Raw genomic sequence first — 22,595 nt, 5'->3', positions numbered from 1 at the left:
CTCATTGCGGGATACTTGGCTTTCTTTCAGTAAGACGATGTCACCTCCTCGGAGACTCCGACGAGCCTCGTTCCACTTCCGCCGGCTTTGCAAAGTGGGAAGGTACTCGGTGCGCCAGCGGCTCCAGAACTTACTGGCCAAGGCTTGTACTCTTCTCCACTGGCTCTTCAGGAGGTCTTTGTCAGTGAAGTCTCCAGGAGGAGTGGGTACACAGCCCTTCTGTGTGAGTAACATGTTTGGAGTCAAAAGGAATGGTGAATCTGGATTGGAAGAAACAGGAACAAGGGGCCTCACATTAATGATTGCTGACACTTCAGCCATGAAGGTGCACAGCACTTCGTGCGTCAGCTGAGGTGGTTTGTTCTGTCGCAACATTGAGTCCAGAATGCGCCGCGACACTCCAATCATGCGCTCCCACGCACCACCCATGTGTGAAGCATGTGGAGGATTAAATTCCCATGTGCAACCTTGCTGGCTTAGGTATGTCAGGATGCTTGGCCTTTGGTTGTGTTCATTCCCTAACTCTAGCTCTCGACAGGCTCCAATGAAATTTGTTCCACAGTCGGATCTTAACTGCTTTGCTGGCCCGCAGATGGCGAAGAATCTTCGTAATGCATTAACGCAGTTGGACGTGTCCATGGACTCGATCACTTCTATATGCACAGCTCTTGTGCTCATACAAGTGAATAGCATAGCCCAGCATTTGCTATGAGCGGCGCCTCATCTGGTGCGGCGAGTAGTGATAGTCCAAGGGCCAAAAACATCCAGGCTGACGTATGAAAATGGTGGCGATGAACTAAGTCGTTCCGGAGGCAGATCAGCCATCTTCTGCTCCTACGTTCTCCATCTGAGCTTTCTGCATGTGACGCATTGGTGTAAGACAGATCCAATCAACTGTTTGCCGCTGACAATCCACAAGCCGGCTGCTCCAATGGCTCCCTCAGTGAACTGGCAGCCCTGGTGTTCTATCAGTTCATGGTGGTGTCTTGTGAGCAATGTTGTGATGTGGCTTTGATGTGGCAGGACAACAGGACTCATTTCTTGCAAGCTCAGTTCTGCATGCGTCAGCCATCCTCCAATTCTGATGAGGCCGTCATTCAAAACTGGATTCAGTTTCCACAGTGAACTGGTCTTGGTAATGGTTCTTTTTTCAGCAAGTGCTCTGTACTCCTCAGAGTATGCCTGAACTTGAACTGACCTGATGATAATGTTCTCAGCTGCAGCCAACTCATCTGGGGAACGAGGCTTCCTGCACCAGTGCCAACCTCTGCATTTGTTTGACGAGCTGCCAGGATCGGACTTGTGAGAGTGAGCCACATGGATTAAGAAAGCTATGGCTCTAACGAGCGATCGCCAGGTTGAAAAGCGTTCAAAGCGCTCACAGGTAAGTAGGCTCTCTTGGGTGTGAGTCATTAAGCTGATCACATGAGGACGGACCTCCACATGTAGATCTGGGCTGACGAGCTTGAATGATTCTTGTGCCATATGGTCAGCTTGGTCAGGTTTGTGTAAGAAAGCTGGCCCGGTAAACCACATTGTGTTGGAGAGCTGGGAGGCAGGCACTGACCTGGTGGCGAGGTCAGCTGGATTCAGCTCTGTGGGCACATAGTGCCACTGGTCGGGGCATGTTGATTGTCTTATTCGCTGAACTCTGTTGTGTACATATATGAAGAATCTCTTTGACTCATTGGAGATGTAACCGAGCACAACTTTGCTGTCACAGTAGAATTTCACTGCATCAAGCTTGAAATCTATCTCATCCAGGATGAGATCCGCCATCTCCACCGCTAATACTGCAGCGCATAACTCCAGGCGTGGTATGGTGGGCTCTGGCTGGGGTGTCAACTTCGCCTTTCCCAGGACAAATCCTACGTTGCTTTGGCCCTCATCATCCAGGGATCTCAGGTAGGCTACCGCGCCAATAGCTTTCTCAGATGCATCTGAGAATACACACAACTTGGTGTGTTTGGATTTGGAGTGTGTCTGGTGAGTAGGAGGGACTGGAGGGGTTAAAATGAATCCCCTCAGAATTCAGACAGCCGCCAGCAGAATTAAAATCAGAACAAAGGAGTGGGGTCATGTGAAGATGAACGAGAACTAAAAGAAACCAGGTGGCGATAAGAAATATCACAATAAAAATTGACTTACGTAAAAAGGCAAAACTAAACAAAGGACAGACTGAAAAGTGCTACTTTCTTATGTGAAAAACAAAGATAAGATGCAGCTGTGGGACAAGACAGAATGTGTGTGTTAAGTGCTAAGAAATGTGCTGCTTTAGCTAAAATTGTAGACACAGCAGAATATAGGGGTCATGGGAATTTGACCTGTGACCAAAGGCATAGTAAGATGTAACTAACTTTTAACCACAAGCATGACTAATACTGAAAAGAACAAGTAAGCCATATGTGATCAGGTGATTATTGTAATACAATGTGATTGGATGAAAATAGAATAAAAAGCTGTACCAACCAAGAGAGAACGAGAAGGGTGTCACTAGACCACAGGGTCTATGACCTTCTCCCAGAACATTCTGTTAATAAACTGTGTACTTTCACTTTTACTTTAAGACAGACTCGAGTGAATTTATTTTTCAACACCAAATTGGCGTAGTCAGCAGGATGCTATGGAATGAAAGACCGCCCATACCAGTGAACCCGGACGAGAAGTCAAATTTTGACCGTCCAGAAATTGAGTCATCTGGGAAGGCGGAGGGACAGTGCCGTAGCATCACGAATCAAGTGAAAGTCTGTAAGAGGTGAGAGAACACAGTTGTGTGAGTGTGGATTGCATGAACTAAGGGAACACTGTGTAGCGATAGAGGTCGCGAAGGAATGAGTGATTGACTGATCGACAAGGACAAGGAGGGTGCCTGTCTCATCGACCCTAGCCTGAGCCAGAATTAAGAGGGCGATTGGGCCCCACGTGATGGCCAGGATCAAGTAGGCTGAGAGACTCCAAAGTACCCTGGGATCGTGAAGTCAATGAATGTATGTGTGCTTAATTGTGATTAATTAACCACTTAAAAAGTCTTTTACGACCACCGGGGGTGTTACTAGAGGTAAGACAGAGGGGAGAAGTCCCAGGTCACGGACGTACCACGAATAAAGACAGGATCACGGCAAACCCGCACAGAGAAACGCAGCAGAGTAGGTAAGACTGACGTAGGACTGGATATGGCGTCGGGGAAAGAGATGGAATGGGGACCCCCTGGGTCCCTTACCAGGCTCTATGCAGACGACCGGAAGGGTTTGACAGGTAAAATGAAAAAGGATGGATGGGATCCATCTAAGGTACCAGTGTACCAACGAGAATGGTGGGAGACACAAAAGGGAAGTAAGACAAAGAAAGCGGGAGTTATATTGGTACACCAATTAGTAACGGTCATTCAAAAGACCGAGGAAATTAAAATGAAAATCTACAGGAGCAGGTGGCAAAATTAGAAAAAAAAAAATTGGCAAAACTAAAGGATAAACAAGGAGAAAGAAGATGGGGATACCGATGGAAAAAGAGGGGGAAAAAAAGAAACTTAGGCCTAGAAATTGGGTTGGGGCGCCAAAGTGGCGCAAAAGTCGCCTGAGCGCAGGTTTTAGCGCAGCGATCGGAGTGATACCGATCACCAGAAATTCAGTTTCAGTGCCCCTCGAGGGAGATGGGGCGAGGCTCGAGGCGCTCCACGTCCCCCTTAGGGTGCTGAAACTGATTATTGCAGCACAACGTGCCGCAGCGCCACATGCTGCGGCACGGCACGCTGCGGTACTGCAGGCCTTCCTCCCACTGTTAAGGGGGAGGTGCCTGCAACAGCGTGATCCCCGATCGCGAGTGCCGGCAAATGAGCCTGGCACCAAGGAGAAGTGCCAGGCTCTCGGGAAACAGCCGGCAATGCTGCGGGGGTGGGGGGGGTTAGGAGGCCGGGGATGGAGGTGCTGGCAGGCGGCCGCCGAAAAAGCAGCCGCCCCGCACCTCCACCTTAACTTGCGCCGCTGCCGGCACAGTAAGGCCCCGTGAACCGGGCACGGGTAGTGAGCGGCGCAACTGTGGCGTTCGCTACCAAATATCGCGAACAGGGCATGAATGGGGCGCTGCGCACACCAATGACATCATCGGTGGCGGCGCAGCGTAAATGCCTAACGCCACCATTAGCGCCCCTACTGAATATCGCCGGAGACGCAGCCAGTGGCGCTACAGCCACTGACTGCCTCTTTAGGCGCTAACAGGTGGCGCTACTCACCCAATTTCTCCCCCTTAAAGTTTTACTGACATGGAAGTTATTAACATTTGTGCTGAGACAAATAAAACACAAGATTTGCTGAGTGAAAGGAACCTTAAAAAATGCTGGAATTTCAGTTTGTGTGAAAGTGTGTGTTAAAGTGTGAAAGTTTTCCTGACTATGAATGTTTAAGAAGTTACAGTATTTCTTTTGTCTGAAAGTCTGTCTTTAAAAGAAAGATTCTGTTATGTTTGTTTTAGCTCCACCCACTTCTCTGTGTTAAAAGCGTTTAAAAACTTTTGTCTTGTCTTGGATTTTGGAAGTTTTAAGAATGTGCGAATAAGATTGTGCCCCAAGAATTGGAAAAAAAACCTTTGAACTAATTTAAGTTAAGCTGATGTGTAAAAACTGAGAAGAGCAACAAAAAGTTTGTTTAACAAAAGATTAAGTTTCAGTCTAAGATTTAACCTTGGAGTCATGGTTGCTATGGTGAAATCTTCTAAAGCAGTTTGATTTGATTTGTTTAAATGTGAAAAACTAATTTTCCTCCAGTTATATTCAATGTTTTTACAGTATTTTGGAAAGACATCTGAAGAAAGGACAATAAGAAAATACGACTTAATTTACTGTTTTCTGCAAGAATGTGCTATTTTGTTTTGTTTGTCTGTTCATAGTTTTACAAAAGATAAGCTTCTGCCTTAAAGTTACAGTTGCCAATGTGCTTGGAAGAAAATTAATTTGAATGTTTACAAGATCTGGATTAAATTGGAGTTATGAGGTTAATTAACCTATTAAAACCAGACTTTCATTGTGGCCATGGTGAAATTTTGGTTGGTGTAAATTTGTGTAGACCGCATTGAATAAGATAACTCCATTCCGCAAGAACATCCGATAGTTGCAGAGTTCCTTACAAAGACTTACTTAGCTTGTGAACTTTGCTCAATCCCATCTTTCTTCACTGTCCATATTACCTTGGTGTTCATATTTAGTTAAAGTGTGAAAACACAACTGTCTTTCGATCAGGAAAGTTTTTTTTTTATTTACGTGAATTGACGCAGTTGCGTGCATTTGATAATGTTTTGCTCCACCTTCTTAAAAACCTGCAAAGGAGTTAACCCTTTCCACTGACAGCTGTTTAAGTTCACCAAGCAACAACTTTAGTATGAAATCTAAAGATATTGGACATTATTAAATTTAAGTTTCTTAATTTTAAGTTATTATTTCACCACAGTGACAGAGGGAAAATTAAGATTTGATAAATTAACCCATTGGGCTCTAAGCAGAGTCACAATGGATTCCCTTCTTTCTTTTGTTATATGAAAGTTACCTTGTAAACTAATTGCATCACTTCTGTCTCTAATGTTAAAAGCACTGTGTAAGCTACCTAACCTGAGAATCACTTGTTTCTGAAATTGGAAATGGAAGATAAATTGATAGAGATGAAATTGAACATTGACAAAACCTGTCAGTTCAACTGTACTGCTATTTGGATTTTGGGATAATTTTGAAATGACAAAATGGACTCAGGCACTATATATTTGGTTACTTTTGGGAAAATAAAAGATCCTCTAAAAATAATGATAATAAAATGTGTTAATAACTTGGATCAAGTGAGAACGTTTGATCTATGTTTTCTATCTTAAATATTGTACTGGACAATAGAGTTTTCCCAGGACTCATGAATGAGATATGAATGGTAATTAAAGGAAAGTGATTGAGAGTGTAAGATTGAAACAGGAGAATTACACTACTGAATGGGAATTTTCAAAATTTTCTAGTGAAAGTCAGGAAAATGTAGTTAAGAATAGTAAATTGATAGCTTTCTCTTGTGTCCCTGCCTTTAATGAACTTTTAAGAAAACTGAATTTGATAGTCTGGCCACTACCCAAGACATCGGGACCATGCAGAGGAAGATGAGCAAAGATCTCCAGGCGACTACAATCTTTCGATAAGATACCTGAAAGCCCGAGAAAGGCTTGTATCGGATGGCACGTGTGGCACGATATTGAGATACTGATATGAGTGTGCAAATGTGATTCAATACGTATGAGGTAATTACCATCCAGGAATGTATGTTGAGTTTGCACTGAAGAATGGGTCTCAGACATGCTCAGTTACTTGACAACAGCAAGACATGAAATGGTTAATGTGGCTCAGGAGAGCGAGACAACTTTTAAAGCATACTCCATCGAGAAACTATCTAATTAATGAAACAATCAGAATAGAGTTAAACACACGGGTACCTGTTAGAGGGATTGAAGTTGAAGTGGAGAGTTGCATGGAATCTGGATTGGTACAATCGAGGGCTAAGGAGAAATCATGATTAGTAAGAATTATCCACAAGATGGATACGAGCAAAAGAGAGATCTGGAGAATCTTTTAAATCCACGATTTGTTGATTACATGTTAAACTGTAATGTATTTGATATGATTGTAAGACTGAATTTAACTGTGACTGTAATAATTGTGTTTTGTAGGTAACAGAGCGTGGGAAAAACCAGTACGAATCCAGTATGAGGTGATTTTAGTGGTGCCTCCTGTGTCACTACTACTGCAATTACCATGCTTTATGGGTCTAACAGGACCTGTCCCATAAACCAACACGTTTTTAAGTATGAGCTACACAATTATGTGGCACAATTCGGATACTCAGATATGACATTCCCCTGTTGTTTGTGGGTTTCAGTGAGCTCATGATGCGACTGAACTCCTCCCTAAAGCATTTTTATGTTTTGGAGTAAGACAACTCAAGAATAGATATTGAAATTGACAGCATAGGGGACAACTCACATTGGTGGGATATTGGGCTTAATACATCAGCACACCCTTAGGTTTGTATTATTTCACATGCTCTGGTAGCTATCCAACTTGTAATGATAGTGTATTTGATTTATGTAACGTGTGTAGTAAGACTTTGATACATAAGCCAATTGGGTACTCATGCCCATGACTGACAAGCAATAACAAATTAATTGAGCACACCGAAAGAGAAGATCCGAAGCAATGTAGAGGAGACCCCAGGCGGGGTAACATCAGGAAAGATAGAAGAAACAGAGGATATCCCAGGCGGGGCAGAATTGGAACACTGGAACAGTGAATTGAATTTGAGTAAGGGGTCAGAAGTTGCTCCTTCTCCTCAAAGGAATGGACTGTAAAGAAGGGAGAAATCTTCAAGACTCCCTACTAACTAATGCCCAAGTTGAGAGAGCAATAAGAGCTAGCTAGATTAGTCAAGAGCCGATTGTGAGAAGTCAATAAGGATATTTCCTTCTCAAAAAAAGGAATTGTAAGAAATAGCTGTTAGATTCAAAGATGGGTTTTAATTCTTAGACCAGGGACTGACAACAGGCAAGCAGAAAAAGATAGCATAAATGCCAGCAAGGTCGAATATCAAGCATCAAAAGACAAATAGAAATGATAAGGGAATGGTAAAATGCAAGGAAACAGGGAGGATAGCACCTGCTAGATAACAAGGAGCCACGAAACCCCAGGGGAAGGTTGGTGGAGTTGGCTATTTGGAGGATCTTGGGGTTCATATCTGACGCATGGACTTATAATTGTTATTATAGTTGTAGTATTATTTTGTGTTATGATGACGGTTTTCAATGCATGTTGTAGGGCAGCTGTGTCCCGAATAGTGCCGGTTGCTATAGTTGATATAATCGATATTGAGCCAGAAACCGAACAGTTAATGCGGGATAATGAACTGATAGAGATAGGAACATACAGGTAAAGTTCTTTGGTCATTTGCACAGACTACCATGCCTAGCACAACAAGATAGACAGAGGGGAAAGATGAACTTAGGTACTAAGCTTAAGCCATCAGTATAGGAGTAATCCTGGGGATGGTAAAAGTGGAAAAGAAGTTGGTATCCCTAGCCAAAGTCTAAATTTGGTGCAGGACCAACAGGAGTGACTGAAGGGGTTAAAATGAATCCCCTCAGAATTCAGACAGCCGCCAGCAGAATTAAAATCAGAACAAAGGAGTGGGGTCATGTGAAGATGAACGAGAACTAAAAGAAACCAGGTGGCGATAAGAAATATCACAATAAAAATTGACACGTAAAAAGGCAAAACTAAACAAAGGACAGACTGAAAAGTGCTACTTTCTTATGTGAAAAACAAAGATAAGACGCAGCTGTGGGACAAGACAGAATGTGTGTGTTAAGCGATAAGAAATGTGCTGCTTTAGCTAAAATTGTAGACACAGCAGAATATAGGGGTCATGGGAATTTGACCTGTGACCAAAAGCATAGTAAGATGTAACTAACTTTGTACTGTCCTCCCTACGTGTATGTGTCTGTACGCAGTTAGACAGACAGCCAAACTCCTTTCAATAACGACATGGGAGTCAGGATGTAGCGTCCAAGCTCCGGTGTTTAATAATGCCGCACTTGCATGAGGTCAAAGAAACAATACAAATCAGTTGCATTGGGTTGGAGTAAAACTGAGAAAGAAAAAAGAAAGAAATGCACCTTGTTACATACATGAGATATAACTAACATCTAAACATGAATATGTAATGAAACCATTCAACTCACAGGCAATGCTTTCGAAGGCATAACAATGTAAGATTACAGCGGATTAACTTGCAGCACGCTCCATGCTGATGTGACCTCTTTGTTTGCTATCACTATACTACTTCCTGTTGAGTGACCCTACTGGCCATTTCCATTTACTGCCACCTACTGGCGGCAACAAAACGAAACTCCTGCAATTATAAGGCAGAACAAACTTTTAACCACAAGCATGACTAATACTGAACAGAACAAGTAAGCCATATGTGATCAGGTGATTATTGTAATACAATGTGATTGGATGAAAATAGAATAAAAAGCTGTACCAACCAAGAGAGAACGAGAAGGGTGTCACTAGACCGCAGGGTCTATGACCTTCTCCCAGAACGTTCTGTTAATAAACTGTGTACTTTCACTTTTACTTTAAGACAGACTCGAGTGAATTTATTTTTCAACAACAGCGTAATACTCGAGCAGGCGCGAAATTTAGCGCCCGGCGCAAATTATCGCCACCTACTGCTAAATTGACCTGCTTCGCCCCAGGAGGTGCTTGGAGCGCTAAAACAGGTACTGCACGACTGTCTTAAGGCGCTAAGCCGGAGAAGCGAGGCACTACCACCGAGGGCGGGCACAGCGCAGGTGCGGCCAGTTAGCGATTGCACGCAAACATGCTGGCGCCGGTCAGCTCTTAAAGGGGAGGTTCCATCTTGGATTGCAGCCACACCCTGCGCATCGGAGCCCTGATTCTCAGCCTGGACAGACCTGCTGCCACATTCTAATGCCTAGGACCATGGAGAGGGCCAGGGAGCGAGCGCAGCGGTTCTTGAGGGGGCCTTGCAGGTTCTGGTTGGCGCAGTGGAGCGCAGGTGATCTATCCTGTTTCCGGACAGTGGCAGGAGGCCGCTGCCCAACGATTATCGCAAAGCTTGGAGGGAGGTGGCTCACAGAGAGACCTCCAGCAGCATGGTGCCTAGGACCCCTGTGCAATGCAGGAAGAAGTTCAACGACCTCACTCGGGTCGTCGGGGTGAGTACCCTTTTCAGTATCCTTTTCATCCCTGCATGTCCACCTCACTTTATGGCCAAAGGGTCCTGAAAGCCCCAATGCCCAGCCCTCATCCAACTCACATGCACATTCAGCACTTTACACACTGTAAGGGCTAATCAACCATGGGAGGCAGTGCAGCCAAGATCAGGGCTTCACACTGTACTCAGAGCCTGTCCTTTCTCTTGCGGGGCAAGCTGGCCCATAACAGGAGGCAGCAGCAACGGACCGGGAGAGGCCGGCCTCACCTTCAAAACCTCAGCGATCTGGAGCAGCGAGTCCAGCGGATTATGGCAGGCTGGATGATTGGCCCCATCGCCACTGGAGATGCCAACCCTGTTCTGGACAGCAATGGTAAGGTCATCACCTTTTTGACCTCTCTCCTTCCACTTGTGCCTCACACCAGCATCCTTTGTCACTATCAAACCAATACAGTGCATTGCAGCACTCATGCCTCCCTCACTGCCGCCCTGTCCTCATGCTAAAGCAACTCTTGTACCTCCCTGCTTTCAGATGCTGATTCGCCAGGTGAGGAGGCGGGCCCTCAAGCTGCCACTGTGAGTGACTCTGAAGGCGAGGAGGGAGAGGAAGCTGGACCATCAGTGCCACCCTCAGCCAAGGCAGCCCATGGCCATAATGGGGACACGTCTTCCCTGGAGGGGAGCAGGGGGGAATGGTCTGAGGAGAGTGAAGCTCCGGGGCCCAGCGGGCTGCAGCAACGCGGGGGGAGTCGGGAAGCTCGGTGGCCTTCTCCCCGGAGGGAGAGTCTGGCCTCGAGTCCTGCTACAGTGAGCGCAGAAGAGGTCCGGCTCCTCGCTGAAATGAGCGCCCAGGCGGAGCACAGGCACACTGAGCTACATTCAAGGAGATATTTCACATCTTTCAAGATAAATATATTCCACTGAGGAAAAAGGGGAGTAAAAGAAAAGACAGCCATCCGTGGCTTAGTAAAGTAATAAAGGATAGTATCCGACTGAAAACAAGGGCATATAAAGTAGCCAAATCTAGTGGGAGGATAGAAGATTGGGAAGCATTTAAAAGCCAGCAAAGAATAACTACAAGATTAATTAAGAAAGGGAAGATAGATTATGAAAGTAAACTAGCAAGAAATATAAAAACAGATAGCAAGAGTTTCTACAACTATATAAAAAGAAAAAGGGTGGCTAAAGTGAACATTGGTCCCTTAGAGGATGAGACCGGGAAACTAGTGGTGGGGAACATGGAGATGGCAAAGACGCTGAACAAATATTTTGTATCAGTCTTTACAGTAGAGGGCACTAAAAATATCCCAACACTGGACAAACAGGGGGCAATGCGGGGGGGAGGAGCGAAACACAATTAAAATCACTAAGGAGGTGGTACTCGGTAAAATAATGGGACTTCAGGTGGATAAATCCCCCGGACCTGATGGCCTACATCCTAGGGTCTTGAGAGAAGTAGCGGTAGGGATCATGGATGCATTGGTGATTATTTTCCAAAACTCCCTGGACTCAGGAAAGGTCCCGGCAGATTGGAAAACTGCTAATGTAACACCCTTATTTAAGAAGGGAAGTAGACAAAAAGCTGGAAACTATAGACCAGTTAGCCTAACATCTGTGGTTGGTAAAATGTTGGAGTCCATTATTAAGGAAACAATAACAGAGCATTTGAATAAACATAATTTAATAGGACAGAGTCAGCATGGTTTTATGAAGGGGAAGTCATGTTTGACAAATTTGCTCGAATTCTTTGAGGACGTAACATACAGGGTGGAAAAAGGGGAACCAGTGGATGTAGTGTATTTGGACTTCCAAAAGGCATTTGACAATGTGCCACACAAAAGATTACTGATCAAGATAAAAAATCATGGGATTGGGGGTAATATGCTGGCATGGGTGGAAGATTGGCTATCTAACAGAAAACAAAGAGTTGGGATAAATGGTTCGTTCTCGGGCTGGCAATCAGTAACTAGTGGTGTTCCGCAGGGGTCAGTGCTGGGACCCCAACTCTTTACAATCTATATTAATGATTTGGAGGAAGGGACCGAGTGCAACATATCCAAGTTTGCTGACGATACAAAGATGGGAGGGAAAGCAGTGAGTGAGGAGGACATAAAAAACCTGCAAAAGGATATAGACAGGCTAAGTGAGTGGGCAGAGATTTGGCAGGTGGAATATAATATTGGAAAGTGTGAGGTTATGCACTTTGGCAGAAAAAATCAAAGAGCAAGTTATTATCTAAATGGAGAGAAACTGCAAAGTGCTACAGTACAAAGGGATCTGGGGGTCCTGGTGCATGAAACACAAAAAGTTAGTATGCAGGTGCAGCAGGTGATCAGAAAGGCCAATGGAATCTTGGCTTTTATTGCAAGGGGGATGGAGTATAAAAACAGGGAAGTCTTGCTGCAGTTATACAGGGTATTGGTGAGGCCACACCTGGAATACTGCGTGCAGTTTTGGTTTCCATATTTAAGAAAAGATATACTTGCTCTCAAGGCGGTTCAGAGAAGGTTCACTCGGTTGATTCCGGAGATGAGGGGGTTGACGTATGAGGAAAGGTTGAGTAGGTTGGGCCTCTACTCATTGGAGTTCAGAGGAATGAGAGGCGATCTTATCAAAACATATAAGATTGTGAGGGGGGTTGCTCGGGTGGATGCGGTGAGGATGTTTCCACTGATGGGTGAGACTAGAACTAGGGGGCATAATCTTAGAATAAGGGGCTGCCCTTTCAAAACTGAGATGAGGAGAAACTTCATTACTCAGAGGGTGGTAAATCTGTGGAATTTGCTACCCCAGAGAGCTGTGGAAGCTGCAACATTAAATAGATTTAAAACAGAGATAGACAGTTTCCTAGCAGATAAGGGAATTAGGGGTTACGGGGAGAGGGCAGGGAAGTGGATGTGAGTCTAGGTTTGGATCAGCCATGATCCTATTGAATGGCGGAGCAGGCCCGAGGGGCCGTATGGCCTACTCCTGCTCCTACTTCTTATGTTCTTATGTTCTTATAAGCTCATGGCTGCAGCGGCAAGGATGCCCGAATCCATTGAGTCACTGGCAAGGAGTGTCCAGGACTTCAGCGCAGCACTGGCAAGGAGTCTGCAGGACTTCGGCGCAGCACAGGCAGCACAGGCGGCTTCCACGCAAGTGCTTACTGGTGAAATGCAGTCAGTTGCTGGTCGTATACAGACGCAGATTGAGGCCACACGAGCACTGACTGCTGCCACCCTCGCTGGATCGGGCACGAATCACCGGGGCCCTCGCCGCGCTGCAGCAGGCCAGCAGTCTGTGCTTCAGCAGATTGCTCCGCATGCTGCAGTGCTGCCCCGTGGGAGTGCCAGTGTGTCGTCCGACCAGGGAGTGGCTGTCCTCTGTCAGGATGGCAGCATTCCTGCTGCCAACACTGTCACTTCTCCACTGCAGCTGCCACCACCTGTAGGACAGACTGCTGCCGCCCATGCAGAGTTGGAGCAGTCAGCAGCCGGGCCCTCCAGGCCCAGAGCTGGTCCAGGCCGTACCTCAAGGGCATCTGCCGACTCAGTTTCTGACACTCAGCAGCCTTCCCCCAGCCTTGCTGCAGCTACTGGGGTCCCATTGCGGAGGAGCTGCAGGGTGGGAAGGGGCCAATCTCGCAAGCGAAGCAGATCACCCTTGAAGGGCAAAAAGTAGGAGGTGTGGCAAAATGCTGTTAATTTTTTTATTGAAGGCCGAGGATCATGGTCATTTTTTGGTTACTCTTTTGTTCATTGTCTCCAGGTTGTGAGAGCTAGTTATGTGTCTGACTGCTTTTTTGGGGGTTTCTCTCTATTACTTTGTCATGCGGGAAGGGCACACAGTTTGTTAAATAAAGAAGTGTCTTTATTCAGAATGTGCATTTGTTGCCTTGACCGGCTTAGGGGTTGCGGAATGGTTCCATTCATGTTCTTTTAATGGCACAAGCCATTCCCTCAGAGGGGGCCTAGAACCAACTTGCAATAAGCCGCTGACGGACGGCTCTTGCACTTTGTGCCTCCCTCCCGTCTTGGTGCTCCTTCTCCTCCTCCTCCTTCTCCTCCTCCTCTGCTGGTGCTCCAATGTCTGGTGGCAGTGGCTGAGTTCTAAGGATTGCCAGGTTATGCAGCATGCAGCACACTACAACGAAATGGGAGACTCGCTCAGGTGAGTACTGAAGGGCTCCCCCGGAATGGTCCAGACAGCGGAACCATTGCTTGAGCACACCGATTGTGTGCTCAATGATGTTCCTGGTCGCTTGATGGCTCTCATTGTATTGTTCTTCAGCAGGGGTGCTGGGCGCACAGAGCGGGGTCATCAGCCAGGTGCACAGAGGATAGTCCTTGTCCCCGAGAAGCCAGCCTCCTGGGTGAGCCGGGGCTTCGAAAAGGTCTGCCACAGAAGTCTGGCGCAGGATGAAGGCGTCGTGGCTGCTGCCTGGAAAGCGGGCATTGACAGCGAGTATCAGCTGTCTGTGGTCACACACCAACTGGACGTTCAACGAATGGAACCCCTTCCGGTTGCGGTAATCCTCGGCATTCTCTTGCGGTGCCCACAAAGCCACATGCGTGCAGTCACTGGCGCCCTGGACCATGGGGAAGCCCGCTATTCTTGCAAATCCCATTGCGCGCTCTTGCTGCTTGTCCAGGGTCATGGGGAAGGAGATGTACTGACGTCTCCTTTTAAAGAGGGCATTCATGACTTGACGGATGCAGCAATGCACCACCAACTGGGAGATATTGGCAATGTCCCCAGTAGTGGATTGGAAGGAGCCGGTGGCACAGAAGTTGAGAGCCACTGTCACCTTCACTGCCACCGACAGAGACGTCCTGCTCCTCAGTTGAGGCTGCAGATCTGGCTGAAGCAGGTGGCAGAGCTCAGTGACCACCTCCCTGCTGAATCGGAACCTCCGAAAACACTGCTCCTCAGACATGTTGAGGTATGAGAACTGTTGGTGGAAAACCCTGGGACAGTAAGGTCTCCTGTGCTGACGCATGTTGGCCCTCCTCCAGCTGGCCATGATTGGCACTCTCTCTCGGCGTCTCTGAGCCCTCTCAATGTAATGGAGAAGCCCAACGTTTCCACCCATTGCAGCCTCATAGTATGTGGCCACTCAAGGTTATGCCAGTGAAAAAGCAAACCAACTACAAAGTTCTGGTCAGAAGCCAGAAGTACCTCTGCGAGCGCCGACTCAATGCAGAAAGCTCTCTCCCTTTGTCTCTCTGCAAATCTCTCTCTCTCTCACAGAAGGAGTGGTCCAAAAATGGCTACCACAAAGAAGCCAGGAAGAGCCCCCTTTAAATAGCGCCCCCCCCCAGCCCCACAGCGACTGGGAACCGTTCCAGTCAACCAGTCGCTGGGAGCACCAGGCGGAAAGGAGGGGGGGCGCCACTGAATTTCCGGTTCGGGGCGCCCTAAGGGCGTTGCACCATGAAATGACGTCAGGAGCTGCGCGCGCAGCTGAGCGGGCGTTGCGGTTTTGCGCTGCCGCTAAATGTCCGCTCAATTTCGCGAGAGGCGCAGGTCTCGCGCACCCGGGCGCTAGCCGCCTCACGCCCCACTTATCGCCCTCTTAAGACGCTAACGGGTGGCGCAAACAACTGAATTTCTCCCCCTATGTTTGTTATGTCTATCTGCTGATTCATTTTGGCTTCTGTATAGTTTTATTTCTCACAATGAAGAAAATTAGTTTTTAGCCAATACTATGTGGTCTGTTAGTGTGGTGTTTTCCTCTGATTTGGAGACCAAAAGGACGCAACGGGTGAGTCCTATTATATCTGGTGCATACCCCAATGACTGAAGGGTTCATCGTTTGCCCTGTGGCATACTATATCAAGTTTAACGTCAAGTTTTGGTTCATAAGGATCTGGAAGCTGACTTATTGTATTAAGAAGCTCCAATTGTAACAGTTACAGTAGTTTATTCCTGAAATGGTTTCTAATTCCATTCCGCTGCTTTGTTATTAATTGTTTTTAAAGTCCAGCGCGTTCCACTCAACTGTTCCAATCACAAGCAGTAGCTCCGAGGTTAGAGGACCTTCGACACCTCCCGAGGAAAGGCAGCATGGAGCAGTCAGCAGCAGCCAAGGGTTGTCACCCTGAACTTGTCAAGTGGTGAGACGTGAAATAACTAGAGTAACGGGCACAATATATTCGGAAATAAATAAGTTACTTGCACCATGTTACCTAAATAATTTTGGCTTTCTTAAGATATTCAGGTTCTAAATGTACTTGAAACCGAAAATTACTTTTGGAGTTGACGAAATGTACTATAAATTACAGAAAGTCATTTAAAGGTCGTCTATTTTTATTTTGAATAACAATAACATTTAAATTATGACTTAAATATTTCGCTTTGACGAGGAAGTTACTGTATATACTATAATGCCAGCATCTCTTCACCCTAATCAATTCAAGTTCCCACGCTTATAACATTAAAAATATTATAGGGGCGTCTAGCAAATAAATCAACAAACAGTAGACACATTACAAAATACCTCGCTGAGAGAGTGCGATGAGCTGTATAACCCTGTAATAAAAACAGTGCGTTTCCACAGAGCACTTCTGCTCATATTGATGTATATTAGGATTATTAAAAAGTCAGCAAAACATAATTGTTATATATTTCGTTAAGTTTATTCTATCGGTATTATTTTAGTTTCGGATCGACAATTTGCCGCCCATTCGCGTGCTTTCAAAGGTGCTGTACAGAAAGGTGATTTATGCTCAAATTTAGGGTGTTGAAAACTGAAGATCAGAGTGTAGCAGCTGCTGCCATCTCTTCCATGAGTTGAGTAATGGAGACTAGCCATTGATACTGTACATCTTTTGCCAAGCTGATCCTCTTTCCGAATTTATCAGGAGGTATCTGAGAGGCTCTGTCGGTTTCCCAGTGGACATTGGCAGAAGCTAAAGCAGTAAACATCAACTTCGAGATTAATTATTTCGTCTCAACATTACAAAACACTTTTCTTGGGGCCCTTAAGTAACGTGAAATATTTTATAAATATTTCGTGGGGAGATAAACGCGACCCTACTTTGTCAATGCAATATTCAGAGAAACAGTAAAGGGAGGACGGAGGCTTCAGGCTCTGACTCTTATACAACCACTCCAAAACCACCTTAAAATGGTTCAAAGTACAACTCCCATTAATCTTCTTTCACTGCCGGACTGAGATGATCATTGTACATAATCCAGAATGTTTTCATTTACTTCCAATTTAAAATAATGTGCAAATGCTATTAAACCCACTGTCTGATGCTTTGTGGTGGTATTAGCAACCTTGACCTTCACCTGTTGTTCTCTCCTCGCCCTCTCCCGCTGCTTTGTTTTAGTCCTATAATAAGACTTGCTTATCATCCGGTTGCCAATTCTGACCAACGGCCGACATTGAACCTGTCAAATATCAACCTGGATTTTTTCTTTTCAGATGTCAGATCTGCTGCATATTTCCACTATTTTCTATTTGAACTTCAGATTTCCAGTATTTGTGGTTTTTTAAGGCTTAGTTGGTCACTCCCATTGATCTAAGGAAAAAGATGGGAGAGGAAAGTCTTTCCAACTATTTTTGCAACGATGGGAAAAGGTCAGACTAATACATTTCTGGGGTGCCTGCAAATGTGTTGTATTTGCTACCTTGTATGTAACACCACTGCAAAGGACTTGTACGCAGATTTGTAGCAGTAGTTTCAGATCCAATAGTAATTTCAGTCAGGATTTTTGGTATGAAAAGAGTCATATAAAATTGGAGTGTCATAACATTTTTTAAAAAGGAACTTAAGTTATCTCAACACCAGTTTCAATATTTTAAAAAAGTTACTGTAATTATAGCACCAGAATACCAATATAGCAAGTTTTAGCTGAGACATTTATTTGTATTCTCTTTTCAGGCTACTTGAACATTTTTACGTTTGTGAAGGCTGGAGCATGCCTCGTGGTCTCATGTATCAGTTTTACCTGGAATATTGTAACCACAATAGATCAAATCCAATAAATGCAGCTACCTTTGGAAAGGTATGAAACACACTGTTCAATAAGGGATGACATTTGATGATTGTGTAATAGCTGGTCTGTAATGTAAGAAAGCTGGGCTTCAATATCCTGACAAGTATATGCCGAGGAACCAAATGATTCCTTAATTCCACCTTTAACTTCTTAATAAGGTATTGCCTGGAGCTTTACCTGCCAGTGTAAGTCTACAACAACAACAATTTGCATTTCTATAGCGCCTTTAATGTAGTAAAACATCTCAAGGCGCTTCACAGGCGCGTTATCAAACAAAATTTGACACCAAGCCGCATAAGGAGATATTAGGGCAGATAATAAAGAGGTAGGTTTTGAGGACCGTCTTAAAGGAGGAAAGAGAGGCAGAGAGATGGAAAGGTTTAGGAAGGGAATTCCAGAGCTTCGGGCCTCGACAGCTGAAAGTACAACCACCAATGGTGGAGCAATTAAAAGTGGGATGCACAAGAAGCCAGAATTGGAGGCGCGCACATATCTCAGAGGGTTGTAGGGTTGGAGGAGGTTACAGAGATAGGGAGGGGCAAGGCCACGGAGGGATTTGAAAACAATGATGAGAATTTTAAAATCGAGGAGTTGCTTAACCGGGAGCCAGTGTAGGTCAGCAAGCACAGGGGTGATGGGTGAACAGGACTTGGTGCAAGTTAGGGTCTAGATATGGATGATGCCTGATTTGTCTGACCAGTTACACTAACCAGTTCATATTGAAATTAGTTTAATTTACCAACCCTCGATTAGGTTGCCCTCAAACTGGTGAGTAACTGAATTAACTCTTTCTTGCCAAATCATCAAGGAAAAAGTCATGCATTAACCACTATTTATTGGTTACAAACCACAACTTAAAAGTTAAAGTTGAGTACATGAATGCTTAATAGACATGAATACATGTAATCAGTTACCTAGCAGTTGAATAGCAAATCATTAATGGACAGAGTTACTTAACAAAATTAGGAGCAAAGTGTATCACTGTAAGTTAGTGCTAATGGATGCTGAGTATTAACTATAGCAGTGAGCAGAGTCTGAGATTATAAATTGATAAGATCACTTTAAGAGTAATTCCTTAGATCGCTGACAAGTTAACAACGTTGAATAGCCAGTCAACAACAACAACTTGTATTTATATAGCACCTTTAACATAGTAAAATGCCCCAAGGTGCTTCACAGGAGCATTAAGCCACATAAGGAAATATTAAGGCACATGACCAAAAGCTTGGTCAAAGAGGTCGGTTTTAAAGAGAGTCTTAAAGGAGGAAAGAGTGGTAGAGAGGTGGAGAGGTTGAGGGTGGGAATTCCAGAGTTTAGGACCTTGGCAGCTGAAGGCACAGCCAACAATGGTGGAGCGATTAAAATCAGGGATGCTCAAGAGGCCACAGTTGGAGGAGTGCAGATATCTGGGAGGGTTGTAGGGCTGGAGGAGATTACAGAGATAGGGAGCGGCAAGGCCATGGAGGGATTTGAAAACAAGGATGAGAATTTTAAAATTGATGCATTTCTTAACCAGGAGCCAATGTAGGTCAGTAAGCACAGGGGTGATAGGTGAACGGGTCTTGGTGGTGCAAGTTAGGACATGGGCAGCAGAGTTTTGGATGACATCAAGTTTACGGAGGGTAGAACGTGTCAAACAGTCTATCAAATAGCTCAAGTCTACGTGTATGATTAACAACGTTCAGAGCTTACACAACCTCATTCTCACAAGTGGAGTGGTTAGGTCAATCTCCTTCCTTCCCTGGGACACAGGCATTACCTTCTGGAGTATTGAGTCGATGAACCCCTTCATGGCAGGGTTACCCATTTCACTTGGATCTTTGGTTCTGACTGAAACCACCTTACACATGAGTGATGATATCTGAGCTGGCTTCACTCTCACCTCTCTCAATCTCAGACTATTTGCAATTAAATGATACTACATTACACTGCCTCAATGCCACAACTGTGCTCAGCATACATTAATTGTATTTAAAGGTAGATTTGAATCAAAAACAGAAAATGCTGGAAACACTTAGGAGGTCAGGCAACAGCTGTGGAGAGAATAGATGAGTTAATGTTTTGAGTGTTGGACATTTCGTCAAAACTGGAGGATGTTACAGATGAACAGTATGTTCCCGATGGTTGGGGAGTCCAGAACCAGGGGACACAGTCTAAGGATAAAGGGTAGGCCATTTAGGACAGAAATGAGGAGGAATTTCTTCACCCAGAGAGTGGTGAACCTGTGGAACTCTCTACCACAGAAGGCGGTGGAGGCCAGTTCATTAAATATATTCAAGAAGGAGTTGGATATATTTCTTAAGGCTAAAGGGATCAAGGGGTATGGGGAGAAAGCAGGGACCGGGTACTGAATTTGGATGATCAGCCATGATCACATTGAATGGCGGAGCAGGCTCGAGGGGCCGAATGGCCTACTCCTGCTCCTATCTTCTATGTTTCTATGTAAAAATGAACAGAACAATGGGAAGGGAAAAACACACACTCACACACAAACACAATATTAAAACAATTCTGATGAAGATGATGCAGGTATCTAATTAAACCTTTATATGTATACTTTTATTACCATTTTCTCCTCGCTATCTCTTGTGATAGAAATTCAAACAAATGATTTGATTCACATTTATTTGACAGCATAAAGGGAATAATGAAACCAGTGCCTTGAGGCACAGTACATTGATGCTTTTGAATATCTAAAATTAATTTAATTATTAGATAAGATCTCCATTCCAGTTCCTAGTCACATAGACAACACCAGATAATGTGATGCATATGTTTATTTCCACTGGTATATCTCTACACAGATATTAGTAGTTTATTAAAAAAATGAAATGAGATGATTGTATCCTTTTATGCATCTTAAGGTTTATTATTAAATCTCAAAGGGAACTAATATTATAAGCTGCTTACACTTTTTTTATTAAGCTATTTTTACGTGGATATTGGCTGTCATAAGTGACTTTAAAATGCCAGTGTGAATTACTTAATGGCTTCAATATGTATTCCACTAGTGAAAAGTAGTTTTATTTAAATATAATGTAAACTGTTACCTTTCTAATGACTAGATAAAGCATCAAGAAATTAGGGGGAGGAGGTTTCTGAGTTGGTCCTTTTTATTGTAGTTTTGTTATTTGTTATTAATTATCTACTTTCTTTGAAAGCTTGTTCATTCAGTATTTAGTGATCTGAGAACCAGGCGACTGGGTACAAGAGGGTGCGCAAGGTAATGCTTTTACTTTCTTGATTATCATTTAGAACTAATCTGGTAAATTTTCACTTTTACCTTCCCTTGAAAGCAATGGGATCAAAGTTGTGTGGGTTCCACAATGAACAGGCGATCTGCTCCACCAGATTAGCACCCAGGCAGTGAAGGTAATGGGAAACAGGGAAATGGCGGACACTTTGAACAAATATTTTGTATCGGTCTTCACGATAGAAGACACTAAAAGCATCCCAATAATGGATAATCAAGGGGCTATTAGGGAAGTGGGGGGGGGGTAATTAAAACTATCACTAGAGAGAAAGTACTGGGCAAACTAATGGGACTAAAGGTGGACAAGTCCCCTGGACCCGATGGCGTGCATCTTAGAGTCTTAAAAGAGGTGGCTGCAGAGATATTGGATGCATTGGTTGTAATCTACCAAAATTCCCTGGATTCTGGAGAGGTCCCAGTGGACTGGAAAACCGCAAATGTAACGCCCCTATTTAAGAAAGGAGGGAGACAGAAAGCAGGCAACTATCAACCAGTTAGCCTAACATCTGTCATTGGGAAAATGCTGGAGTCCATCATTAAGAAAGTGATAGCAGGACATTTAGAAAATCATAATATAGTCAAGCAGAGTCAGCATGGTTTTATGAAAGGGAAATTGTTGTATCCGTGTGTTAATAGAGACACGGAAGGCAGGAGTAGGTTTCACAGGTGTTTACTGAACAAAGTCTGGAGGTGAACTAACAGATACAAGACAATATACAGGCTTATATAGCCCGAGTGGCCATTACCGGCATTACAGTACACAGGGGGTTCTTAAAGGCACATACACCACAATTCCTCCCCTTTTAGACAACCAGTACATAATATTTTAAGTAATCATTAATTAACATGTTACAAGAACAATAATCTACACATTGCTGCAGTTAATCAATTATAAGTCAGTCTTTCTGGAGGCTTCCTGACTCGGTCCGGATAACGCCTCGGTGGTGTAGTAGTTTCTGGTGGTGTAGTAGGTTCTTTTGGCAAGGCTGATTCGGCTTGAATGCCAGTGTCGGGTTCATCTGGTTCCAGTATCACCGGATCGGAGGTAGATACTATGGGTATCGCTACTTCATCATTAGGCGTATAGAGTTGTGGTGTAGGTTGTCCCTTTTCGGATGACTCTATGATCTGGTCAGCATGGCACCTTATTATGCTTTCTCCAATGTCCACGGTATACATCAGCGGTCCTAGTCGTGTGCAAATAGTTCCAGGCTGCCATTTCTCGGTACGGTAGCCCCGGGCCAAAACTTGTTGACCTATCTGGAAGGTTCTAGTTGGCCTTTCATTCATGCCTTGAAATTGCCGGTTCTCCACGTCCCTTCTGATGTTTGGCTTGATCAAATCCAGCCGGCACCTTAGGCTTCTATTGAAGAACATCATGGCGGGAGTTTGGTTTGTAACCACATGTGTTGCATTCCTGTATGCAAACAAGAAGTTATCTACCTTATGCTGAAGTTTTATGTCTTCATTACCCATGGCCTTTATGGCCTTCTTGAAGGTCTGGACAAACCTTTCAGCCAATCCATTGGTGGCGGGATGGTATGGGGCGGACGTGTAGTGCTTAACCCCATTGTTTTTTAAGAACTTCCTGAATTCTTCGGACA

At 44.6% G+C, this 22,595-nt stretch overlaps 1 protein-coding gene across 3 annotated transcripts in view; it reads left to right on the top strand.

Moving 5' to 3' along the window:
- Nucleotides 1-15,771: 15,771 nt before the first annotated feature.
- LOC147111747 (DNA-binding protein RFX8-like) overlaps nt 15,772-22,595 on the top strand; it is a 74,147-nt gene continuing 67,323 nt past the window's right edge. For all 3 annotated transcript variants that reach the window (XM_085998948.1, XM_085998947.1, XM_085998946.1), the window contains exons 1-3: nt 15,772-15,847; nt 17,624-17,747; nt 20,900-20,961. In XM_085998948.1, the coding sequence (XP_085855074.1) occupies nt 15,798-15,847; nt 17,624-17,747; nt 20,900-20,961 (236 nt within the window). In that variant the 5' untranslated portion in view covers nt 15,772-15,797. The remainder of the gene's footprint in view (nt 15,848-17,623; nt 17,748-20,899; nt 20,962-22,595) is intronic.

This window comes from Somniosus microcephalus, chromosome 10, assembly GCF_052327205.1.
Source record: "Somniosus microcephalus isolate GS21.2 chromosome 10, FLI_Smic_1.0, whole genome shotgun sequence".
In the NCBI taxonomy this organism is placed as follows: Eukaryota; Metazoa; Chordata; class Chondrichthyes; order Squaliformes; family Somniosidae; genus Somniosus; species Somniosus microcephalus.
Note: the sequence above shows the minus strand (reverse complement) of the source record. Positions and strands in the feature narration are given on the sequence as shown.